General features: G+C 35.8%; 2 protein-coding genes and 1 long non-coding RNA gene across 7 annotated transcripts; 1 reads left to right on the top strand and 2 right to left on the bottom strand.

Annotated features, from left to right (window-relative positions):
* Positions 1-1,851: 1,851 nt before the first annotated feature.
* LOC136774225 (uncharacterized) lies at positions 1,852-4,719 on the bottom strand. The gene is made up of 4 exons (XR_010822757.1): positions 4,293-4,719; positions 3,782-4,139; positions 3,329-3,657; positions 1,852-3,231 (listed from the first exon to the last, which is right to left on the bottom strand). It is a non-coding gene; the product is annotated as an uncharacterized lncRNA (long non-coding RNA).
* Positions 4,720-5,133: 414 nt separating this feature from the next.
* Positions 5,134-6,895, top strand: LOC136774260 (transcriptional adapter 1-like). Of its 4 annotated transcripts, XM_066728438.1 has the most exons (6): positions 5,134-5,409; positions 5,465-5,701; positions 5,775-6,127; positions 6,202-6,364; positions 6,440-6,584; positions 6,760-6,895. In XM_066728438.1, exons 1-5 carry the CDS (start codon positions 5,302-5,304, stop codon positions 6,566-6,568), a joined length of 990 nt encoding a protein of 329 aa, XP_066584535.1. In that variant the 5' UTR covers positions 5,134-5,301; the 3' UTR covers positions 6,569-6,584; positions 6,760-6,895. The 4 variants fall into 4 exon arrangements, with proteins under 4 accessions (XP_066584535.1, XP_066584536.1, XP_066584534.1 ...); XM_066728439.1 differs by lacking the exon at positions 6,760-6,895 and having other exon boundaries at positions 6,205-6,364; positions 6,440-6,617; XM_066728437.1 differs by lacking the exon at positions 6,760-6,895 and having other exon boundaries at positions 6,440-6,617.
* Positions 6,759-25,954, bottom strand: ZAP3. 2 transcript variants are annotated; one of them, XM_066728436.1, is made up of 14 exons: positions 25,490-25,954; positions 23,474-23,711; positions 23,212-23,325; positions 22,593-23,039; positions 18,017-22,445; positions 17,845-17,911; positions 17,572-17,640; positions 9,051-9,243; positions 8,854-8,970; positions 8,579-8,755; positions 8,235-8,495; positions 8,111-8,153; positions 7,912-8,024; positions 6,759-7,837 (listed from the first exon to the last, which is right to left on the bottom strand). In XM_066728436.1, exons 2-14 carry the CDS (start codon positions 23,609-23,611, stop codon positions 7,697-7,699), a joined length of 6,309 nt encoding a protein of 2,102 aa, XP_066584533.1. In that variant the 5' UTR covers positions 23,612-23,711; positions 25,490-25,954; the 3' UTR covers positions 6,759-7,696. The 2 variants fall into 2 exon arrangements, with proteins under 2 accessions (XP_066584533.1, XP_066584532.1); XM_066728435.1 differs by having other exon boundaries at positions 23,474-23,690.
* Between the last annotated feature and the right edge of the window lie 168 nt (positions 25,955-26,122).

Below are 26,122 nucleotides of genomic sequence, written 5' to 3'. Positions count from 1 at the left end.
CTGTTTAAAAATTCTGTTTGGTCTGGTTCTTTCCATAATTATTTCTGGTGTTTGACACTCGCGAAAAATTAATGAAAAGAAAACAAAAAAGGATAATTGTTATATATTTATTTCGATAGGTTTCTTATTCAAAATTGTATCGAAATAAAGAACGGTATCAATAAACCAAACTTAAAACTCAGTACGGGACTCGCTAAGGATGATATAAACAAACAGAACTCTCTGTCTCTTTCTCTCTGTTCGTCATTACTGAATCGCAAGCTCAGACCTCTGTTTGTTTATATCATCCTTAGCGAGTCCCGTACTGAGTTGAAGTTTGGTTTATTGATACCGTCCTTTATTTCGATACAATTTTGAATAAGAAACCTATCGAAATAAATATATAACAATAATCCTTTTTTGTTTTCTTTTCATTAATTTTTGGCGAGTGTCAAACACCAGAAATAATTATGGAAAGAACCAGACCAAACAGAATTTTTAAACAGAAAAATGTGAATGCTAAAAAATTGAAAAATGTATTTCACAATGGATTCATTTATCATACAGTCCGAAAATATACCAATAGTTCAAGGGAAATCGTGACGTACGTAGTATGTTATTTAACATTTTTAGCAATTTTCTTCCGACAAATTAATTAATATTTCCATTTGAATGTTTTTTAGTTATCTTCGTTGCAAAGATAAAGAATGTCTAGGGAAAGCAACACTGAAAAACGGCTTGTTTCAAGAAACGAGGGGACATATTCATGCACCAGAGGAAGAATATTTGCAAAAAGCAACAATACGAGAGTTTGCTCATAAAATGGCTGAAAATTCATTGAAAACGGGAAAGGAAATTTACGATGAATGCTTAAAAAAGTGAGATATCAGTTAATTGTTTAATATCCAGAGAGTAATTTCAATTATTATATTAGATTTCCAGATGAAATTAAGTATTTGCCATTAAATGAAATACAAAGCTCTTTAAGAAAATGGGTACAAATTTATAATCCACCTGATGTTAAAGAGCTGACGGATTTGCAGGAAACGCTAAAAAATGAGAAATGGGAGAAATTATTTACTTTCGCCTATAATAATAGCGTACATAAATTGCAATTTTTTACTTGCAATGATGAAAATGAGGAAACTATATCCGTAATATTTGATGACCCGAGTTTTGCAGCCGAATTAACAGAAGGGGCAACCGAATATTTTATAGATGCCACCTTTCAAACAACGCCGCAGATAGTCGGCGTGTACCAAATATTATCAGTAATGACCGAAAGATTTAATAAAGTAAAGTATATTGTACCTATTAATACAGTTCACGTATCATTAGACACAATTAGTAATTGCACGCATCTATAATAATTTTAATTAAATTTCACAGATAATTCCATTTGCTTGGGCTCTAATGAAATCGAAGACTTGCGAAAATTATTCTAAGACAATTTCATTAATAATGCAAAAGATAGCTCCAAACATGCAGCCTGCTAATTTTATGGCAGACTATAAAGTTGCCCTAACTTCAGCCCTTCGGAATATTTTTCCACAGTGTCGCGTGCATGGATGCTATTTTCATTTGCACCATGTAATTTTTTTATTTCAAATATATAATAGAAAATCATATACAGATTGTAGTGGGCGACATTTAAGTAATACACCTCAGATTTGCAACGTAAACTGTCATTTACGATCGGAATTTTAAGAAATATTCATCTTTTACCTTAGACCTAATTTGTAATAAAATCATTGAATTTCATATGACGATAAATGCGTAAGGAATGAGGATAAAAAAGTCATTGTAGTAAGGAGCCAAGGAATTAAAGCTTTAGACCATTTTATTTTTATTTGGCATCGTCGAAAACTTGAAACAAAATTTAATATTTGTCAAATGTGCATGCTCGCGCTTTGTCATTTGCCATGTTAAATATAAGCACATCCCTACATATATGCTTCAATGAATTGTTTCTTTAAATAGAGAGTTTAAGTTTTACTTCCATGTTTTGCAAGTTTTGCTATTCTCTTTCCTTACAAAATTGTCGACATTAGGAATTTAATATTACTGTTTTCAAAATTGAAAGCCGCCTTTTATTTTCAGGTTGTATAATTACATATACATATGTATCTCTTTATGATCTTTTGCAGAGTGTCAATAAGAAAGTTAAAAAATTGAAAATAAATGAAGCCATCAATAATGACTTAGATCCGCAAAAAAAGCAATTGGCTATAAATTATATTAAAATGATGGCCAATATATCTTTGCTGCCCGCCAAATTTATAGAGTTGGCGTTTCTAAAAATTATAAATAAAATAGAAGAGGACGAAGAAATATTTGAAGTTCTATCGCCTCTCTTACAATATTTTAATCGGCAATGGATTATAAAAACTGGGGCCAATGCTATGTCTGTATACCAATCAACGAATCGAACAAACAATGCGCAAGAGCGCTATCATTTATACATGAAGCAAACTTTAGGAGTCCATCCGACATGTATTAACTTCTTTTGTAAGTATATATACTTATATCCTTTATACTTTGACCAAAAATTATTTTGGTAGATTTAAAGAAATATAGATTTCATTATTCTATCCAAAAAAAATTCACATTTAATGTTAATTTACTAGCATTAAATGTGTTAATGTATCATTAAATTATTTTGTTTTCGTTATACCTTACAATAATGCTTTCGCTTTCTAGTACAAACTATAAAATTACAGAAATAATGTTACAGGTGGAATGGTAATTATCCTGAAAAATTACTTGGTCATATATGACCAGCTCAAAAGAGGAACCTATAAAAAAAAGGCAAAAACCAATAAATTGGATCTTTGGATATTCCCCGCATGGGAAAATTTAAACAAACTAATAGCGTTAGACATAAATAATCCAAATGTTGAAAGGAATGTATTCGATTTCCTACAACAATCAATCTCCAATGGATTTCATTATCAGCCAGACATTCCAAATGAAAACATAATTGTGGTCGAGGAAATAAATGATTCAGAATTAGAGGACGAAATATAATTACATAATAAGAAATTGCAGTCACTAGACATTATAGATTGATAAGCTGTTCCACAAATATCATCATTAAATAAACAAAATGAAATTATTCGTTTTTACAAAATAATATGCTTCTATTATCTTCCCAAAATCCATAAGTATTTCATAATATTTTGGAGTCACTTGCTTTGCTGTAATAATCCAAATATTGCTCTTTTCTTGAATGGATATTCCCAATTAGCAGTCCTGCAACAGTCATGCATACATATACTACATGTACATATATATATATTTAAGAATGGCATTCATAATCAGATGCTATAAGAACCTTTGTGTCTTTTACCTTCATATATATGTGACCATAAATTTGCCACACCGCAATTATAAATATTGGAACATGCGTTGTTTAAATTTAATCTGTAAACACTCTTTTAAGTTCCACTTAATGCACAAAATATATTTTTTGATCGAGGGTCTCTTTAAGCCATTACTTTGGAACTAAAAATTCCTGATTTTTCAACATTTAAAATGTGGACACTCAGTATATCCTCTATTATAGGCAGCTATTTCAGGAAATTCGTGTAATAATAGCACTGGTAATTTATAATGCTTCAATTAGTAGTTTAGAATTCCTTTAATCATATTTTTCTTCCATCAGGTAAATTGTGAAATCTAAAGAATAATATGAAAAATTGAAACAGTCATTTAACAAAGTTTAGTTAAAATTATAAAGTATTTATCATGATAGAATGAATAGTTGCTATTAGAGAGAAATGTACAGCATGCAATACTTTACATTAATGTTCCAATTTCTTCTAGTAAGGTTTATATTCGATTCCTCGAGTCTAGTAGTAGTCATTTCTCAATCAGGTTCTCCACAATAGAGGCCAGGTAATCAAAAACTTGTTTCATCATTGTATCTAAGAAAAGTAATAAATATTATAGCACACACACAGATTGTTTCAATAAAATTAAGTGGTCTTTCTTCTTATCAAAAGTAACTGAGACATTTCTGTAGAATTGTATTTTACAAAATTCACCAAGACATCTCATTCTTTTACTTCAGTGAGATTGCAACCATATTAGTCAGGTAGCTTCTGCAGTTTCCAAAGACTGTTCGAAAGGTAATCTCACATCTTTTCTTCTCAACAAATCTACAAAAAACATATAACATTATATCCAAGCAAAAGGTATATGTTTGATAGAGCTTCTAAAAAGAATTTATTTGCTCAAATAACTATACAAGTAATTTGCGTTAATCCTGCATAAGCTTGTTCCAGATTGAAAAGTTTTAAGTTTATACTCACTACCAAAATTACACGAGAAAAATGATCTCCCCTATATACTAGACCTCTTAAAAACATGCCTTGTTTATAGGCATTATTCAACACGAAGGCTGCTAAAGCAAAAACTGTTTGGCAGCAATATGCAATCCAGGCACAGTATTAATATCCTAACATTATTCGAGCAGCATAACCTTCTCTCTCTCGTTTATCAAAAGACTGTCAGTGTGGATAACAAATAATCCTATTGTGGTTCGGCTCTTAAATATTTCAAAATATGTTGCTTAGCAAATTCTTTGAATACCTCCTGATCTTCCATGACATCATAATATTTTAAATGTTTCCTCTCGTAGCTCTTCTGTAAAATGTAAGAAATACCCATAAAGTAATTCATTCATTTTCATTTATTCATTTAAAATACTTATCTGACAGATCCAGAATTTTTCCCTACTGTGCATAACCTCTGTCTCTATTTACTGACGTTTGACAGTCCAGCGTTGCCAGCTACTCAAATTTAGGAAATTCGGACAATTCGGTCGGTAATCTGCAATACCGGCTTTTAACCAATGTGAAGTTAGCGTTTTTAGGTCATTTTATCGTTAGGACATTTTATCTTTAGGTCATTCTCCTACCCACCCAAGCGACAACTATCGGTACTCGGTAGTTAGCGATACCGACAATCATCGCTGGGAAGTTACAGAATCCCAGCACAGCAGTGCTCAGCAGAATGCTGTTCACACGGATATGGCCTAAAATAGTGTGAGTAGCCCCTACCTTCTCCTCTTGACTGGCGCAGTAGCCACTTCACACTCATAGGGGCTTACGGCTTTGTGTGCTTGCCCTCCCTGTTCAACTGTTTCTGTTGCAAAAAAGCTCCGAGGGATCCCGTTAACGGTTCTTGCGGGATCTTGCCGCGCCTTTCCTTGTGTTTAATTTTAACCCTACTGATGAATGTGTTTCCTTAATGGATTTATTGTTAACAATTGACAGATTTATCGTTAATACTAGGATATTATATTAAAACATTGTCAAAATGACAACGTCTAAGGATCTTAGCGTAGCTAGAAAAAGTCTAATAACCTCTTTGGGTGATAATGCCAAAATTTATTTTGAGAAAATGAAATTATGGTTTCAAATGAAGGTATGTTTTGATGACAGTAGCCTTTTGAAAGATCTAATCAAATATAGGTTTTTAGACCACGAAAGAAGAGTTTGACTGCGAAGCACGTAACATGATGACAGAAGAACAAGTGCGTCTCCATAATGAATTTCTTTTATGTCTATTTAATAAAGTACAAGGACTAGCTGCCACTGCTCCAATTCGTACTAGTAAAACAAATAACACATGTATATATTCTGAAAGAGACAAATCTATAAAAGAAAAGCGTTTAAGGTTAAAACGAAAATATAAGACTGACAGCTCTAACTTTGAGGTATGCAGTATTTGTAAAAGTATAATGTCTGTGTAGTAATGTTAAATGGTAAAAATTAATTTTTATATTAAAGCCAGCAGATGTTTATGTGGAAGTTTTGAGTCAAATTTCATCACCAGTAGGAGATGAACCTATTGGGGCTAATCGTTCAAGCGCCCAAGAGCTAGTGCTGCCAGACCGTACCTTTGTTCTAGCTAGATTAATGTTAGCAGCATGGGAAAATAATATGGATGGAGCTGAAGAAAATACTGCTCACATTGTGATTGCTGCTACTCAAATATTTATTAAAAATATACTTACTGCAATATTTACGAGAAGAAAAGGATTTAACGTTCGGGATCAATCATTTGTTTATAATATTGGTGAACCTGTACCAAGCTCTTGGAAAAGGAATACTATGTTTATACCACAGTGCTCTAATTACAAGTAGGTAAAAATTTGAAATACTAATTATATAATTAAATATTTCTAGAACTTATAGATTTTTTTTGTATTTTTAGTAGCTTAACTAAAGTAGTGGAGCCAGATGGACAAATACCTGTATCAAAACTTAATATTGAAGATGCAGAGCAGGCAAAAGCTTTTATGTTAGCTTGTTCTGTACAAAATACTCCTTTACCTTTAAAGCCTGTAAGTGCAGCTGATCTACAGCATACTTTAAAGGTATGTTATGCAACAGTTTGAAAAAATGTCTCCTTCATTTGTAGAAATCTGAAAATATTATTTTGTTTAAACCAGGTTCATAAAAACCTTATTGACAACCATACTATTTATGCTACAAATATGGAACGTTCGTATACATATGCTAAACATCCAACGTGGGAAGATATAGAGTCTAAAATGATGTCCGAACATTCAGTCAAATAAGAAAATATTTTTTATGGTAAAGATAATTAAATTATGGTGCAATGACAGCTTAAATTTTCAAATGAAACTTAGAGAATAAATATAGTATGCTTAAAAGCGATTGTTACTTAGAAGTTTAAAATAATTGATTAGATTATGGCAGTTAAGGCCCTAAATTCTAAATAAGTATATATATATATTTTTTTCAACAGAATTGTAAAGTAAGTTTTATTGAAGATATTACAATCGGCAGCACTCTTTACCGATTTTTCTTTCCACTGACATCACACGTACCAACAGTTTCGTTTAAAGAATGGCTGATACATGTAAATATAGGCACCGTGAATATTTCGTACCCACTGAATGCAAAAGGATCGTTCGTCGTGCGCGTGCGATGTTTTCTATAGAGATCTGTTAAAAGCATTAGCATAGCGGTCTTATGCTCCGAGAAGACGACATTGATAATAGTGCCATTATATTTACTTTCAAAATGATACATTAATTGATTGTAAAAAAGCAAGTATTTTATTTATGATCTTGTAGTTATAAGTGACATAAATTAAAATTGTAAATAAATATTACATTATATTTATTTGGTTAATTTATTTCGGTATGCATCTATTTGTTTTATGCGTTCTAAGTTAAATTTTAAATACATGATGTTTGCGATAGAGAATAAATGTACATTATAATGGATTATATGTACTACACAAAAAGCAAAAAAGGCGTTGTACGCATCTTTACAAAAATTACGTTTTGAAATAACCAAGGCGGAAGGAAGATTTTATCTTATGATTAATCGTAACATTAAAAAATGAGTGAAATTATTATAACAGCTATTTTAGCCAATTACAAAGAATATTTACAAACGTGTTTAAGCGGACTTGACGTTATCTCGATAAAAAAGAGATTACAAACATATGATAATAGTCGATACTTGAATATATATTACATCTCATCCTTGAATCAATACATAATCAAGTGCAATATCAAATAGCATAATATTTAGAATGCTACCACAATATTTCCATAATTTTGTAATAATAACATTACAAAATCTCCTTTGTACAATGAACTTATAATATGTACACATGATGCCTTTTTAAATCCTAAATTAAAGATTTGATAATTTGTTTAAAAATGAATATTTCATATGTATTTTGTACGTGTCAAAGCGCTTCCTCCTTTTGTAGGATCCATCATACGATCCCAATTAGTATGGCCCACAACAAAGCCAACAGCGCGTAATTTTTCCTGCTGTTTGCGTTCCTCTAAGTCCGCCCAGCGCACCTAAAAATAGAAGGAAGGGAATGAAGGGGGATACGAACAAACTGATACAAAAAATCTTGACCGTTAACACGTACTCTCTTTTTGCCTGGGGTATCTTCCATGTTGTAATAATCAGGAATTTGTAGAAAATCTTCCATGGTCTGAGGTTTCCCTTCATTTTTCCTTTTCGCCAATCCATCCAATCGATCTATATTGCAGTTAAATTAGTTGTTAATTTTATTGAACTATGATTATTAAATTTGATAAAAATGAAATAAAATAGCAAGTCTTTACTTAATTTATCCTCTGTTTCCATACGCTCCCATTTACTGACGCCCTAAACAGAATTTCCAAATGAAAATTTGTTAAACGACAATAATAATTAGCAAGTTAGGGAAAAACTTGAGTTTAATTATACCGCCGTATCGGAGTTTTCTTCTTGGCTGTCTTGACTATCCTCATTGACCGACGAAGTTTTATGAGTAGCTTCTTGGCTGTCCTCCATCTGAACCTCCGCAATTGTATATTCCTGTAGTATTGAGTTTACATCCAATTTTTGATGATAGCTTGGAGTAGGCTCAAAGAAATCGACGATTTTATTAATTTCATCTTCAGTCCGATTATGAACATTTCTCTTCAAACATAGTTGGACATCCATTTCCATTTCACAGACATACACCTGTACGAAAGTATTAATTAATATCTACGATATAAAATGGTGAAAAGGAAAAGAAAAAAAAAACGGTTGATTTAGAAACTTACTTTAAATCCCTTTGTTTTAGCAAAGTTCCACATTTCTTCATAGTCAGATATTTTTTCGTTAATCGAATCTAAAATAATAAAGTTGAAAAATCCATCAGTAATATTTTTCTTAAATGCTTTAATCAATGATGCTGCATAGCTTTGTTCCATTGCTTCTTCATATTCATAGACCATTTCCTGTAATTACATAGAGAATATAGATTTTTATTATATAGCACATATTTACCAGCATAATTTTCTGATAGAAGGCATAGATTTGATTGAAGAAAATTTACCTTGACAATTGTTTTCTTGCCATTATCATCCACAGTTTCTATTTCTTTCTCAGTAAGGAAATAGTCATCCAAGCTTAAAATCCTGGGTGCTGAGCCGCCATGCTCAACTTCTTTATCCTATTAAGAAATAGTGCGTTTCGTAGAAAGAGCCATTGATTTTAAAAGGAAATTTATATATTTGTAGAAAGCATAAATACTTTGATCAACTTGGAAAGAAAGGATTTTCCACTGCCAGGCGGACCCCTCAAAATGATCGCAATTTTCGAGGGACGATTGAATCGTGCCGGAGGACACAATAAATCCTCCAAAATTGTATAGCTAGGTATTTTGTCCAAATCTGTAGTCTTGGGTTGAATATTATCGGCCACATTATGTTGGCAATCTGAAACACTGCAATAAATAAAATCCCATTACTAAACTCATTAAATTTACAAGACACGTTTCAGCGCAGGTATATATTGGCAAACTCATATAATCCGAATAAAATTTAAATATCTTTTTATATCATTAGACATGAAACTGAGAAAATAACATTTTTGGAAACAACGATGCCACAGACAATTCTCATAAGAAATTAAATTGCTAACAAAAAACGTGATTAAAGTTATGTTACTTTTTTCAAACTTGATAAATAAGAGTAGACGAGAAGGAGGTTTAAGTATTGCTAAACAATTGTAAATGTAATACGATATGCAAAGGTTAATGCAAACATATTTAATTTGTATGATCCTAAGCTTCCAGTATGAGGAAAGGAACAATCGTTTTTCGAGGCTTAGATATGCAACATATGTATATATGCATTCGTATGATGCTCGATAACGAGTTTTCAGTCGAATTATTTTTATTGACGCTTTTAACAAGTATAGAGGGATTTTATAAATAATACAAATAGTGTATTATATACACACACATACATATACTCCATTTGACAATATTTCATATACAAGTGTATCTAGTGGTAATGTAAAGATCCTTCAAGTATATTTTGCTATGGTTTGTCGTGTTTAAATTATTTGCGTATTTAGGAGAAAAAAAAGATTATTCATTTTTCACGTATAGATCGATAAATGGTGAGCATTTAAACTTGAATGTTTCACAAGTTTTTAACAGTTAATAAAAGGGAGCCAAATGAAATAATGGAATTTGTTTCATCTTGGAGAGTGACATTTTTTAAGGGCTTATATGCCGCGTGCGCACTATCCTGCAGCAATTGAAAATGAAAGTATATATTGTCTTTTCTTTTCTTTTTTTTTATTCTTCTTTTAAATAGAAGGAGAAGCAATGAGAAAATACTAGTATTCACCTGTGTTATTAACCAAATATCGAAGTAGAAAAACAGAGTTGTTATTGACGAATATTGCAAGAGAGTGGGCGCTCTCTGCATGCCACGCAACATACCTCATGATACTTCCATGCAACAATCATCAATATTTTTTTATTTGGAAATTTTAATCTCAAACTTTTAAAAAAAAATATTTTGAAAAGAAATATTTACGACATTTTCCACAAGTTAATTAAAGCATTTTCTCTGATCGAGCTGTCGTGCTTTTGTTAGAAAACTGAAAGTTTTACTTGAGAAATAAACGCCAATCATTAGAAAAGTTAATTTTGGTAAAATCTTGTAAGTGTATGTCTCTCTCGAAAAAATGTTTTTTTTTTCAAGACATGGTTAAAATTTCAATTGAAAGTACTGAAAATGATTGGAGCCAGTGCTGCCATGCCTTGGAAATATGTCAACGTGCACTTTCATGGAGAATCATCACTTTGGGGCGCGAGTCGGTTATTTTTTAATATTCATGCACCAACGAGAATCTCTTATTATTTTATACTTCGATATATGCTTCCTAATAGTATAGGTATGTGTGACTACAGTATATTCTCTTATTTCTTTTCTTTCCATCCGAAATTTGAAAGAGAGAGAGAGAGAGAGAGAGAGAGAGAAAAGAAAAACGCTATTTTTTTATCTTTTTCGATGTTTACAGAGGTCTTGTAGGCCCTTGAAAGAATAATTTACGGATGGCTTTAGACTATTAAAGTAAGTTTATCAGCCGTGTAACAGATTTACCAGTATTGAAATAAATCTACATATTTTACTAGAAAATATGAATTTCGTGATGCATTCCTAGGTAAAAATGTTTTATTTGAATAAATGATCATTAAAGCTTTGGGTCTGACTCTATTGTTGTTTCTCGGTTTTCGAATATCAATAATTTCTTATTTCTTGTCTGCCATTGCCACGAGATACTTGATTTATAGCCAGATGTACTTTTGGTAAGCTCTAACACTTTTAAATAAAGAATTTTTGCCTAAGGGTAGTTAAAGAAATCCTTATTTTTCCAATAATATATATATATATATATATATATATATACAGGGTTATTCAGATAAAACGAATCAGACCATGAATATGAAATGTTGTTTAACTTCGTAATTAGAAGAGATAGCAATTTTTGTTATAAAACCTTTCTGAACGCAAATCAAAAGACGCTTCAAAAAGGTCTTATAGCAAAAATTGCTATCTGTTCTAGTTACAAAGGTAAACAGCATTTTATATACATGTTCCGATTCTTTTTATCCGAACAACCCTGTATATAAGACTCTTATTTAAAAATACTTGTAAAAGTTTAAAGTTCAGCTTGATATTTATCATATAGGGGAGACCGGGGTAAAACGGTACCTATAAGGATAAAGGCTTATATTTAGGTTATTATTAAAAAAAAATTGAAAAAAAAACGACTTTGATTTAATATAAATCTTATTTAAAGTGGTGACACAAAATTAAATAATTATTTTTATATTTGATCAATCAAATCTTAACTTGAAAAAAAAACAACAATTTACGGTTTTACCCCGACCCATGGGTAAACTAGGGTACTCCACAGATACAAATTGGATACAAAAAATTGATACAGACTTAGCATGTATTACATGAGAAATTATGTAAATCTTCAATTTTCTAGTCAGTTCATCCTTCATGAGCCCATTTTAAATTTTTTATGCATTGTACCCATCCTTCTTATAATTTTGTTAATGCGCATATTTCTTTACAATAAATACATTTATTAGGGGAAACCCAGGTAAAATAGGGTACCAGGGTAAAACAATAACTCATTAATATAACAAAAATTATATTCCTGATTCAATCATTAATAAAGGTATGAGGTCCGATTTTGCCCCGTACGGTTTTGCCCTTTAACCATACAAAGTGTATTTAAATATTATACAGACATATATCGTATGTAAATTACAAATACGACTAACGAAATTATAGTTAAAAATATTACAAATTAAGTGACTTAAGTGAAAATTTACTCTATTAGTCCAGATTTTGTACTGAACACTTCGAAATTATCGGAAACTTTTAAGAATTATGTGCAGAAATGAAAAATAAAGCGTTTGGAAAGTAATAAAGCGCCAATGTTTACAAATTTTTGCTGACAAATATCTTTAAGTAGCACCATTACATACCTTCATTAATGACTGAATCAGAAATGTAGTTTATGTTATATTAATGGGTCCTCATTTTACCCCGGTACCCTATTTTACCCGGGTTTCCCCTACGTAGCTCAAAGATCATACAAACCATTGCAACTTGACGTCACGCCCCTTTAGAAATAACCTTTAGGTTTTGCCAAAAAAAAGCCTACTCTCTATCTTTCATAATTTTTCACAAATATCTCTCCGCACAAAATCAATTAATTTATCTTTCTCGCATATATACGTAAATATACAGTATATATAATAATGGATTAGCGTATATTTACTAGTACAAGACTGTAGAAAGAATGCAAGTATTCAATAATAAAACTTTGCTGAAAGATAAAATTCAAGGTAGTAGCTAAAATAATTGAGAGAGGGAAGGGCTCCAGTGAACATTTTTTAATCAAACAAGGGATATTTGTTAAATGTAAGTACTTTTATTCCTTTGTGTACATGTAGCTTGAAAGCCAGTTGGAAAAAACTGTGTGTGAGTGAGTGCGAGCGAACGATCTCTTCAGTTTTATATCTCAGCTACGGCAGTTTATGAGAAATGGCAAATATTAGGGGGGAGTTTTGGATGCATATAGCAACATTAATCGGTATTAGGTACTATTAAAAAGTGGCAGGTAAGAATAAAAGATCGCAATCTCTAAAGAATAGATCTGTAATGATGTTAGCTTCGTCGAGAATTCTTCTCTGTGGTTAGTATAAAAAATATGATTCGAAGGGATGATTGTTATTATTATATATATATATATATATATATAAATGGGTCTGGACAAGCACACACGCGCGATAGAATCTAAAAATGCGATCTCACGACCTGAAAACTGTCGCGCCGGGCTTGTGAAACGTAGTAAGTGGTACACGTTTCGACTGTCAGTCGCGTCGTGTTCCACTCACTACGTATCACAAGCCAGGCGCGACAGTTTTCAGGCCGTGAGATCGCACCTTAACAAAGCTGCACGATTCTTGTTTGTCGTTCCTTCGACGCTTTTACATAAATACATGCAGGATTACGCGCAAAAAAATATAGGCTCCCTTTTGTGGTAAACCTTAAACCTATAGGGAAAATTTCTCGTGCACGTGGGTTCACACATTTAAAAATTAGGGTTTCTTCAGCACCACACGAATGTTAGTATAGCTTCGTAGGTGCTAAATGGATGGTATGTTGTACGTATAATAGTGCCTCGAAGGCGGTATAGACATGTCTTTATCTACTTTTATATGTACTTGTCGTCGAGACATTACCGTGTCTCTTGATATATAACGTGAGAAGAAAAAAGCTCCTCCGTTGCGCGTGTGTATCGTATATTTCTCGCAAAGTCCAAAGTCGCAAGTATCATACGCTTAGTCTCTTGAACGAACCACGCACCATCATTTGTCCATTTAATCCAGAATATCTCGCGTCATACTACATACGTAAAGTGAAATTTCAAAGTTTCACGAGGATAATTCATTATGGAATATTCCGCGGTGTCTGGGTGTTTGAGTGTATCTTGTTGGCTATATATAGGACCGACCACGGAAAATGGCGAACCATATCCGAAAGCATGCAGGAACACATCTGTAACTCGTGAAGGATCGATATATTTCGCTTTGCTCTCCTCCTTTTACACGGACAATAGGGGCAGCACGTTTACGCGGTAGGATAAAATAAAAGAGCATCGCTAAAAACAGATTGATTAATACATTTACTCCTTCTCCATTTTCCCTCTATGTATATAGGTCTAATCGGGGAGCGGGGCCTTCTCGTTATACAGGGTGTAACAGGGACCTTGGGACAAACTTTAGGAGGAGTTAGGGGATAAAGAAACAAACATTTTTTGTCGATGTACCTGGGGTCCTAGTGCTTTCGCTGCCAAGATACGAACCGTTGATTTTCTGCGGGGACTGTCCAGTTGATCCATAGGGCCGGGCGGGTGACGCTTTTCTCCCTCGTTTTTCACCGCGGAATTTATTTTGCCGAGATATTGTATAATCTTTCTTCCTTCATTTTGGAGTAGCGATCTTTCCTAAATAATGCACCAAACATGAAAATAGCGCATTCAAGACTTTAATGTGAAGCTAACCTTTTCTTTCACTTCACCGAATCACTTAGCTAGTGCAATGTTTATAATAAATGCTCGATATGTTCACCGCGATTCGAGGCACAAATTACACATCGTTTAATCATGTTAAAAGGTTAGTTTCACATTAGTCTTTAATGCGCTATTTTCATGTTTGGTGCATTATTTAGGAAAGATTGTTAGTCCAAAATAAAGGAAGGAAGGAAAATCATACGACACCTCCGCAAAATAAAATCCGCGGTGAGCAACGACGGAGAAAAGCGTCACCCGCCCACCCCTATGGATCAACTGGACAGTCCCCTGAAAATCGACGGTTCGTATCTTCGCAATGAAAGCAATAGGACCCCAGGTATATGAACAAAAAATCTTTGTTTTTTCATCCCCTAGCTCCTCCTAAAGTTTATCCCAGCCTCCCTGTTACACCCTGTGTATATATATATATATATATATATATATATATATAGGTAAAATAAAGAGCGCGCGCGTTGTACACACGTTGCTCGAGAAAAATCAATGTAGGCTTGGGTGAGAATGATATGGACGCAAGTGGATTTGGGTTGTTGAAAAAATCCTCCTTCCCACCCTTCTATATAGTTTTAGGGTCCCTTCGATAAGAGTAGGAGCGACCACTGGCCAGTGCTCTCGCCGCCACCTACAACTGGTCTAGCTGCTACTATATCACTCTCCGAGGAAGCGTTCGAGAAGCTTCCTCCCCGGTGACCCTGATGACCTCGGTGACCAAGCAGAGCATCGCAGTAAAACACGGGGAGAATGACGTGAAAATCAATTCTGCACGGTTCGATCATATAAAATTTCTCACGACTCTTTTATACAACGTACACTCCGATACGGTTTCTGCACCAACTACAATAGTTTTATCGACAGCACAACCTCTCTATTCTGTATAACTGTGCATGGAGGAAAAGTCAAGAGGGGTTTTCGCCGTCGCGAAAACCGCGGCGCGAGGGCAATTATTCGGACAACCTGGTCCACGACAAAGTACTTGATATCTCAATCTAAAGACTAAAGTCGTGTATATATATATATATATATATATATATATATATATATTAGGGTGGACATAAAAAAATAAAATTTTTTCCGGTGCTTTCATTTTGTTAAGAATGATAAAAAAATAGAAATCAAATTTTTTTAGATTTTTTTGAAGCCGTTAAATGGTGCCGATATCGTTTTTAAAATTAAAAATTTAGATTTATTGAAAACGATTTAACAAAATTATAAATTAATATTATGCTGGATTAATGTTTTTTTTATTACATTTTCTTGTAATTTAACTAAAGGACTTTTCAAAGCACAATATTAATTTATAATTTCGTTAAATCGTTTTCAATAAATCTAAATTTTTAATTTTAAAATCGATATTAGCACAATTTAACGGCTTCAAAAAATTCTAAAAATTCGAGGATCTCTTTTTTTCATAATTTTTGAAAAATTAAAAGCTTATTGGAATTTCGGTTTACATCTAACCTCGAAAAAGTGGAAGAACATCGGATTTTTAACTTTAAAAACGATATCGGCACCATTTAACGGCTTCAAAAAAATCTTAAAAAAATTCGATTCCTATTTTTTCATAATTCTTAATAAAATAAAAGCACCGGAAAAATTTTCTTTTTTTATGGCCACCCTAATATATATATATAAGAAGGAAGACAATTATAGATCAGATTTTCCTCAACGTATCCTCTCCAAAGGGCAAAATAAAGTTTTCCTTAATCAATTTTTTATTGCACCATTTGACAAAATTAAATTAAGTTTTCTTTTCTTGTCTTTTGGAAACCGCAAACAAAAGTTTCATTTAAGGACATATGTCTCGTACATATTTATTTCTCTCACATCCGCTGCCTATGTGTACACAATATGCATGTACATTATAGGACTTGTTATTTAATTAGCGCTCAAGTGCACGAACGTACAACATTGTTTATCTGCCTACGGAAGTAGAAGAGATATCGAATCTTTTATTTTATTTTCTTTTGCTTTTTCTCTTTCTCTTTCTCTTTCTCTTTCTCTTTCTCTCTTTCTCTCTTTCTTGCATAAAACCATTCTGAATATACTCTTCGCTTTCTTAGACTCAATAAGGTAATATGCCATAAAAAAAATTGATATCTCTTATAGTTACGGAGGGAGAGAAGCAATTAAGAGTTTTACGTCGAGCTCATTTGCAGGAGATTGAATTAACTGACAAACTCTCTGTGCGTATATATAGTATGTAGAAACTAATTAAAGAAACAGTGTAATATGGTGGGGAGGGGGCGGGGGCGAAATTAGCTCGTATATATATGTGCTAAAAAATCTGGCGATGTCGCTAAAATGTAGGCTAATTTCTCTTCAGTAGTATAGTTAACATTGACGTTTCATAAAAAACATCATAGTAATGGTTATGACGTATCAATGGAATCACTACCTACTACGATACTAACGGTGATGCGATGAAACAATTAGAAAATATTGTCTAAAGGTCTTTGTCATTCGATATGTCTCTTCGACACTGGTGGGGGACACTTTTAGAATGTCCATTAGCCTCAGTTAAGCAATACTATTGTTCCTTTCTCGCGCTACTATAGTATCATCCAACAAGGTCGACGCTACAGGCGCGCACTTACTCGGCAAGTGGTCGTTCCAAAAGTACCTCCTATCCCTATCCCTATCCCTATTTCTCCAATCCCCGAAAAAGTATAATCTTGGGAAAATTAAAAAAAAAAAGAAAAGCTCATTGGATATTTACAAAAGGGGGCTTCGTCTTTAAATGGCACACAGTCAACCTTCTTTATCAATTTTTCTCGCTTCTTGCGTGGATTAGACAGAAAAGATGAATTGTAGAAAAAAAGTTGCACATATATCCAATGATAAGAATATTAATAGAGATTTTCATGTACTAGGCTAATATAGGATTAATTGTATTTTTCAGTAGTCTCGGAGAGAGTCTGCCGGTAGATTACTTTTTTCACCAAATGTTTTCTTTAGAGTATGTCGCATTAACTTTTGCAAAATTATCGGCTGCAACTATAAAGTTTCGTTTACAGTGCGCACTTTTGTCAACGAAAATTTTCATTATAAATGGAAAGAAATATAAATAATATATAGATTTATAACTATTAGGGAAGAGACATTTATGGTGTAGAGAAACATATATAGAAATGTTGCATACCTGGTTTCCTGAAGGCTTTCTACCGTGCTCTTGTTAGCGTTCTCCTGCCAGTTAAATTTTCCTTTCGATCTAAGAAAATTTCCATTTTAAAAATGATTATAGAGAGTGATATGCGATAAAATAATTTACACACACACACACACACATGCACACGCTCACACACACATACTTTTGTTTTAATCCCATCACTTGATAATTTTATATCGTGATTCTGGTACGGAAGTATACTAACGTTGAAGAGAGAAAAAGAAAATTTTAGTAACAATATTTCACCTTTCATCATCTTTGTAATTTTCTTTGATATCCTTTCGCGACTTGTCCGGCTTGTCCCATGATTTGTCTGTATTAAAAAAAAGAAAAATGGATGAATAAAAAAATTTATAAAAATCTATGAATTTGCATATAGTCACGTAAAGAGAAAAAGTGTACAATGTGTGCGCATTACCTTTATTATTTGCATCGTGATATCTGTCACGCTCTTTCTCATAATGTTCCCATTTGTTCTCCTCTCGACGATCCTTCTCCTTATAGTCCTCTCTAAAATCGTCCCATTGCTTGTCTTCGCGACGTTCTTTCTCTTTATAATCCTCCCTATTGTAACTGTCCCACTTGTTCTCCTCGCGACGTTCCTTTTCCTTGTAATCGTCTCGCTGCTCCTTTTTGCTTCGCTCCGCGTATTTTCGTTCATCGTGTAGCGAATTGACGCGCGAGGAGTTTTGGCCAACGTCCTCGTACTTGCCCATCTTTTCCTTGTGGGTATTGGGGGCCTCGGTGTCTATCCAATGGCGCTTGTTTCTTTGCGGAAGAGGATTTCCGGCCGACGTTACTTCGGAAGCACCGGAATTGTCGAGTTGGTCGTGTTCGGAAAAGGAGGAGGACAGCGGTGGCAACAACGAATCCTTATCCTTGCCTTTCTTACTCCCGTGTTCGTAATCGACCGTTTCACCGATACTTAAATTATCCTCGAGGAACATGCGAGAAATATGAGCATATTCTATGACCTTGGCAGGTACGTAATCCATAAAATCGTCTTGAACGACAGATCCTCCATGGTTGTAATTGAATTGTTTCTCGATGCAAAACTCTTGATTCGGGTTGGGTTTCACAGGATGTCTGACGTCGGTGTTGGAGTTAGGACGCGCATTAACGTCGACAAATTTATTAGGTATGGGAGGGTTGTGAGGTTGAGTCGTTCCTTTCGCGGCTTGACTAGAGAAGGAGCTTTCGGATATGTCGGATGCATTGGATTTTCTGTCCTTTTCAGTTTGCTGCTGATCGCCGACTCCTATCGTTTCGTTGGGTTTGTTCGGGTCTTGGTTGTCTGGAGGAGGAGCAGCTTGTCTATCGAGACCTAGCTTCTCCTTAAAGTTCTCCACATTAGCCATATCAAATTTAACGCTGAGCAACGATGGGATGTTACCGGTCCTCTTATTATTAGGATTGAAGGCTGCTGCTCCTCTGGCATCCAATGGTCCAGGTGCATCGTGAATCCTCATTGGATCGTTCAGACATAACGGTACTCGTGGTCCGAGATTGGACAACGGCCCTTCTTGCGGCCCACGTGGCAGGCCTGCCTTCTGGAGTGGTCCCAGCATACTCTCCGAACTCCGCGAATCGAAAGGTCTGCCAGAGGCGAATGGTCCGGGTCCGAGACCACCGGCACCTGGTAATCCAGGTGCCGGTGGATCCGGATTCCTATTTGCGAATGGTAAATCGTTGAGTCTACGATTACCGAATCTATCGTTGATACGCGGGCTGAATTGACCATCGTCGAAAGGTCGAGGGCATGGACCGAAAGGATCGAAGGACTTGCAACCACTGGTAGACATAAAACGACCACTGTCGTAGCAAGTCGATCGAAGGGACAAATCGAAATTCTTGAATGGTAAATTGTTGGCGTCTCTGGATCCGAAGGGTCCTCCTATCGACGATGCTGCTGCTACGTTTCTCTTTGGCATATTGCGCTGATCAAACTGATGATGGTCCTCGGGACGTGGCATGAGCTTTGAGCCAAAGGGACCATCCTTTCCTTGGGGATTGTTGCTCATCTGATTGAGCGACAAAGGCGTTTTCAAGAGATAGTCTTTGATGCAAGGTCCCTTTGGCTCGTCGACGAAACAAGAGTTGGGAGGTAAATTACACAAGTTGGGAAATTCCGGTGGTGGTTCCATGTTCAAATCTTCCGGAGATGGATCGTTCTTTCCCATAAATGGCAAATCTTCAGTTTTCTTCGCGTTCTCGTTATCTTCCCTATTCTCGTCATTCTCCCCTTCCCTCCTCTCGTTATCTCTCTCGTCATTAGCTTTATCGGCAGTATTCTCCTTGGCTTTCTCCGGCTCGTCGCACAGTTCGTCGAGTTGTATATCTTCGGCGAATTCTGATTCGACCCAAGCAGTAGGTGTCTCCAAGGGGGGAAGAACTTGAGTGGAGCCGGTCAAATCCTCCTTCGAGGATCGTTCCGTATCAGCAATGGCGGCCGTTGTTGAGGAATCAGCCTCGGCTCTGTTAATTTCAGGCTTACTTGAGTCGCCCGGAGTAGGATGATCGGCTTGGTTCCCCTTGGCTTGCTCGAGCATCAGCATCTCGGTGTTATTCGACGGATCGTTTGGTGCGTCAGAAGAAGGAACAGGAGCCATATTCGGTGGTGGTGGACGTTGTTGCGCAAAGTCGGGCGGTGGACCAACTGACAAGTTTTTCGGGCCTTTGTCCAAGGCGTCGATGCGCGGAGGAGCTGGACCAGTGACATCCGGCGGAAATCGCATATCGGGTCTTCCGGGCAACCGGAAGTCTCCGAGCGGACGATTCGAGTCTCCTCCTCCGTCAGAATTTCGAAAGATGCCGAAGCTGTTGGGTCCTCCTCTAGGAGCGAAACTGTCCCCCCTTCTGATATCCCCGGGAACACATCCTCCTCGCCAAGCGAAGGGGGAATCACCGGTGATTCTCTTGAAACTTTCGCTCAAAGAACCGCCACCAGCTCCTCTGCTTTCATAGTCGCCAAAACTTGGCTTGAACACGTTCATAGCCACGCGTCTCTTCTCCATCAGTTTCTTCAGTTCCGGAGACATCATTTCTGCATTACTGAAATCGTTGTTTCGTCCAAACGGCCGTGCATCGCCGGCGGCCATATTGGTTCTCTTATCGTCGAAACGGTCCAAATTACGAGGAGGAAATCTCTCCATGTTCGGAGCGAATCGATCGTTGTCATTGGCGGCAGGACCGCCGAATCTGTCCATTCCCGGTCCGAATCGATTGCCGCCCCCTAAACTCATTCTCTCCGAGTTGGGATTAGATCGTTCGAAGCGGTCGCTGCCACTGCCACCGCCACCCTCGTAGCCTCCACCGAAACGATCTCTCTCGAAATTGTCGCTTCCCATCGGGAACCGGTCACCACCACCACCACCGCCAAATCCGGCACGATTGTCCTCGAAACGATCCTTCCCAAAATCACAGCGATCGTTGCCAGCAGCTCTGGGCCGGTCGTTGAATCCAAAACGGTCGCCGCCGATACGATCGGTACCAGGACCAAAACGGCTGCTTGGAAAATCGGCGCCTCGACCACTGCTCGCTCCAAAATTACCAAAGTTCGAGCCTAAACGATCGTTCCCTCCAAAACGATCGGGCATGCGATCCTTCTCGCTCATAAATGGACCATCCTTACCGCCGAAACGACTGTAACCTGGTCCTGGGCTTTCTCCGGAGACGCCGACACCGCCTCCCCCCTTAAATCGATCGTTTCCTGCACCTAAACGATCCATATCCGGTTCGTATCGGTCGTTACTCGGGCCGAAACGATCGCTTGGATTGAATCGTTCATTTTCCATCGGACAGTACCTGTCTTTTCCTCCGGGTTCCATGAAATTACTGTTTCTTCTAAAAACATCTTGTTCGCTGTTCCCGTCCATCCTACAATTTTCCGGATCTCTCAGAAGAGTCGGTCGTTCGCCGCAACGTCCTTCGAAGGCATCATTCGGACTCTTAAATTGATTCCCCGCTTGATTGAATTGATGACTTCTCGGATTGTTGTAGTCATGGTTGCTCGTTCGAAAGCTATTGTCCATACTAGAAAAGGGACCTGGCTGGCTCATAAGCGGCCGTGGCCCATCCCCGCCGCCGCCGCCACTTTGACAAAATTTATTATCGTCGGGACCAAATGGCCGATTGTCCTGAGCTGGATTTACATTGGCGTTGGCCAACCCTCGTCGCTCGTTATTACCAAAATTCGGGGGTGGTTGGGAGAAATTGGGTTGCGCCATGTTAGCCCCGGCCGGGTTACTCATATTGGGTGGTGGTTGAGTAAAATTTTGTGGAAAGACGCCAGTGGGAAGGTTGGGCGCACCCTGTTGTTGTTGCTGTTGTGGTGGCGGTGGTACCAATTGTGGAGGTGCATTGGAAAAATTCGGCATAGCCATTCCTGGATATTGGCCCGACCACTGTGGATTGTTCCATTGAGTTTGAGGCATACCGGAAGGTACCATAGGAAGATTCTGCATTGGTAGCATCGACTGCATCGGTCCTACTCCTTGCTGCTGTAACGTTGGTCCGGTCATAGAGCTCCCTGGTACAGCGCTGGTAGTAACTTGCGGTGGAGGAGGAGGGGGAGGAGCCAATGTAGCTGCAGCAGTCGCAGCATCTTGCTTAGCATTTAACCCAAGGGTTTTACCAATGCCTAACAAATTATTGATCAAGCCTTGATTCTCGGTGCTCGACAGTATATTCAAGATCTTGTCGCCTCCAGGTATATCTTTCTTCGCCGCCGGTTCTGTCTTTGCAGTAGCTTGCCTCTGTTGCTCACGCTTTTTTCGCATTTGCTCTCTACGCTCGATCAGCTTCTCACGCCACGAAGTCCATTTGGCTTCGTATTGCTTGTACTGGGTCTAAAATATAAATATCATTTAGCGTCTAGCTAATACGATGAATCCGGTTAAGACTAAGTCGGTTGATACGATAGAAGGGTAGCATCGGGCACGCTCCCCTTAAACGCGCGCGACAGTCTTTTCATTAACTTCTATATGCGCACTTACCTTATCCGGATGATTAGCATTTTGTTGCTTCCATTTGTTAAACTGTTCTTCCCACTGTTTAAACTTAGCATCAAAAGTTTTCTCTGCGTCTGTTAATTCATCGCCGTCGAATGTTGTTTTCTTTGCACTACTAGGATCACTCGCGTTATTAGCATTGTGCTTGTCATTCGTGTTCCTCTCACCATCGGGAGGCGGAGGGGGTTGACTAGTGGGCAGTGGTGGATTTGCAGGATAGTTCACATTAGTTTGTGAATTATTTCCGGGCTTAGAGGAAAACATTGAGAGGTCATTCTGATTTGGTGGATGTAAGTGAGATTGTTGATACGGGTAACCTTGATTTGGGGGTAGAGGTGGTTTTTTTGTGTCTTCTTTTGGAAGTGGAGGCGGTAAAGGCGGTGCTTGAGGTGCCAAGCTTTGCGAAGACATTTGGTTCATGGTCTGCTGATACTGAAAAACACATTAATTAGAGATTAGTTTTTAGTATAACCATGCTTTTTAATATAGCCTCAAAATCGTTTATCCCAAATCTTTTCTCCTTTCGATTAATAGTCAAATTCTACTGTCTTGAACAATTTTTCTTTTGTAAATCTTTCGGGACCTACGACCAATGGGAGCTTACTTTTTCACCGTATTGCTGCTGCCACTGTTGATATTGCTGTTGCCACTGTTGCCATTGGGTCCAGCTTTGCTGTTGCGCAGCAGCCCATTGCTCTGCCGTATATCCGCTCGGTGCCTAATTAAATAATATTTTTTATGTCGAAAAATTTAAGAAATTTTACCTCTTTCTATTTCAATTATTTTCCTTCCAATTCTAGTTAAGCAAACAACCAATCATTTCTAACATTTTTTTCCTAATAACGGTTATTCAAATATATACTTACAGGCTGATTATAATATTGCATGTAAGCCTGCATCATAGCTGTAGGGTCTGTCCCTGGAGTTACATAGCCAGCCGGGGGTTGGGGCATTGCTGTTATTGGTGCCCCTGTTTGCATTTGCCATTGATTCCAATTTTGCATTTTCTAAATCCTTTGAGACTAGCAAATAACCCGCTAGTACTTGCTTTTCTCTGTTTAAGGTCCGCAGTCCATTTGGACTCTAGTTTATATTTAAAGAAAACTGTTATGGAATAATATATTAGGTACATTAACATATTATGAAATATTTTAACTATATAATCACACAAGCATATTTTTAACATTGTTTAATATACATTATATATATTTTTACCAGATCATTCCAATAAACAAAGGTATTTCATTCGCACAAATTCTTATTTAAGAATCATAGGAATAATCATTAGTAATATTCACTAATAAATATCTTAATCGCTATTTAAGGTAATTCATAACCATGTGTTATGTGCAATTTTGAGCAAATCTATTGTTTCTCCAGAAAAAGGTAAGTTACCCACGGAAAATCATAGAATAGTATAATTTATTTAACAGTCTCTATTTCTGAGACAATTTGAAATAGATAAGCTAAGCTAATTTGGACGATGCGCTACAACCAGAGAGTTTATTTTACACGTTCTACCATAACTTAAGAATTAAAGTAATACATCTGTATACTTTTATAAGAAAACTTAAGAGCCACATGTTATTAGATTATGCAAGCGTATCAAACATTCTTAGCAGGTAGAACTAGTCTTATCTCTATAATATAATATAAAGTAAACAAAATGTTTCTTGAATTTAGACTTTGAGGAAAAATGATGAAGATTGTCTTAATTTAAGAGCTAAAAGTAGCACCTGGTTATTTTAATAAAAATAATTACTTGCTAATCTTTCAGTCTTTTAGTTGATATTATCCCATTGAAAGATAATTATACCTTTCATAGATAACAAAAATTTAAGTATATTTTCATTTAAAATAATCTTAATGTTTTTTGGGATATAGAAATCCTATGTTGTAACATAATCAATATTAAGCTAGGGAAAATCTTAATTTCACTTGCTTAAGTTAGAGAAATTATTTCACATTTTACAAGTACTGCACAAGTATAAATGCTGATCATTAATTAACATAAGAATATGCTTTAATTTGCAAGTAAAAAATGTAGATCTTGTTTGGTTTATTTTTTTTTATATATAAATATATATTTATATATATATATAAACAATATTATACATTATTTTCAACTTTCAATTAACAATAAATTTAAGATAATTCTAATTTAAAAGAAGAAAATAACATATAATATAAAATATCTTCTACTCTGTAACTTTTTAGTTTTAGATTTGGGAATAAAAGCCAATTCCATTAAATAAGTTTTTTTATTTAGGGGAAAATTCTGCTATTCCTATTATAAAATTATAAAGTTACAGAAAGCATCAGAATTAAATAAGATAAAATTAAGAAGAATAAAATAAAGGAATAGAGCTCTGATAATTATTGTTTTATAATTAAAATTAACAGAAGCTATATTCGCTCTGCAAAAAGATAATTGAAGCATGTATATTTGACGATAATGATATGTATTGCTTATAAAGCATAGAGAATCAATTGGGTTCTTTTGATGAATATTCATTATAATTTGTTGCTATATCAAATATACTTATATACTCTAAGTTTTTATCATATAAATATATACACATATAAATACACACACATATATATATATATATATATATATATATGATAAACAAAAAAGTTAGCTTTGTATAAGTTGTAAAATAGTAAGTAGATTATTTTATGATTATCATATATATAAGGCAACAGCATATTTTTGTGTGTGGTAAATAAATGTATTGATCATTCTCCACTAATAGTCCTGTCAGACATCGTTACCGTGTCGCAGAGCGAACATGGATAATTTTTTGTTTTCAATTTTGGTAAGATATAAATAAATACAGCCATAAATAACGCTAAAAGTTTACACAAAGTAAAATACTTACGAATATCAATGTTGATGATTCTCCGACTATTCGAAATGTGGCAGTGGTCGTCTGAGAGATCTAAAAGCTCAATCTTCCTTCAGCTGAAGATATTCTAATATGGCGTACCCGGAGTGATCAATTTAACCTACACTATCAAATTCTTAAAATGTACTATGAATGCTCCTTGCTCTGCTTTATTGCAAAGATATTTTTAACAGCACAGCAACTCTCTCTTTCATCAATGTTATACAGCAGTACTGCGAATTATTAGATTAAATAAGACGCCGTTCTTCTATTCAAGAAATGCATACAATGAAATGTGATAAACAGCAAGTTTAATCACGGTCGCGTTCGGTCGTGTTCAAAAGTGGAGCGAGTGGAGTACAACACAACTAGCAAGTAACAAAATCCATAACCGAACCGGCTTGCCCTGTGATTTGTGAATCCTGTGCAGTCAGCTCAGCAGTGTGCAGTTCTGTGTGCCTGTGTCAAATTACCACTACCTACCCCAAATCCACCTATGTATATTACACTGACCCACACTGATCTACAACCTACACTAGCCAACTTGACTGCCACTACCGTCATGTCATGCAGGTATTAGGTGGATTAGGCAACAGGACGGCGCGCCACGCGGTCGGCGCTAGTAAT

Source organism: Prorops nasuta, unplaced genomic scaffold (assembly GCF_024137725.1).
Source record: "Prorops nasuta isolate Cenicafe-Biocafe unplaced genomic scaffold, Cenicafe_Pnas_1.2 PNAS00006, whole genome shotgun sequence".
NCBI classification, from domain to species: Eukaryota; Metazoa; Arthropoda; class Insecta; order Hymenoptera; family Bethylidae; genus Prorops; species Prorops nasuta.
This window is presented reverse-complemented; position numbering and strand designations above follow the sequence as displayed.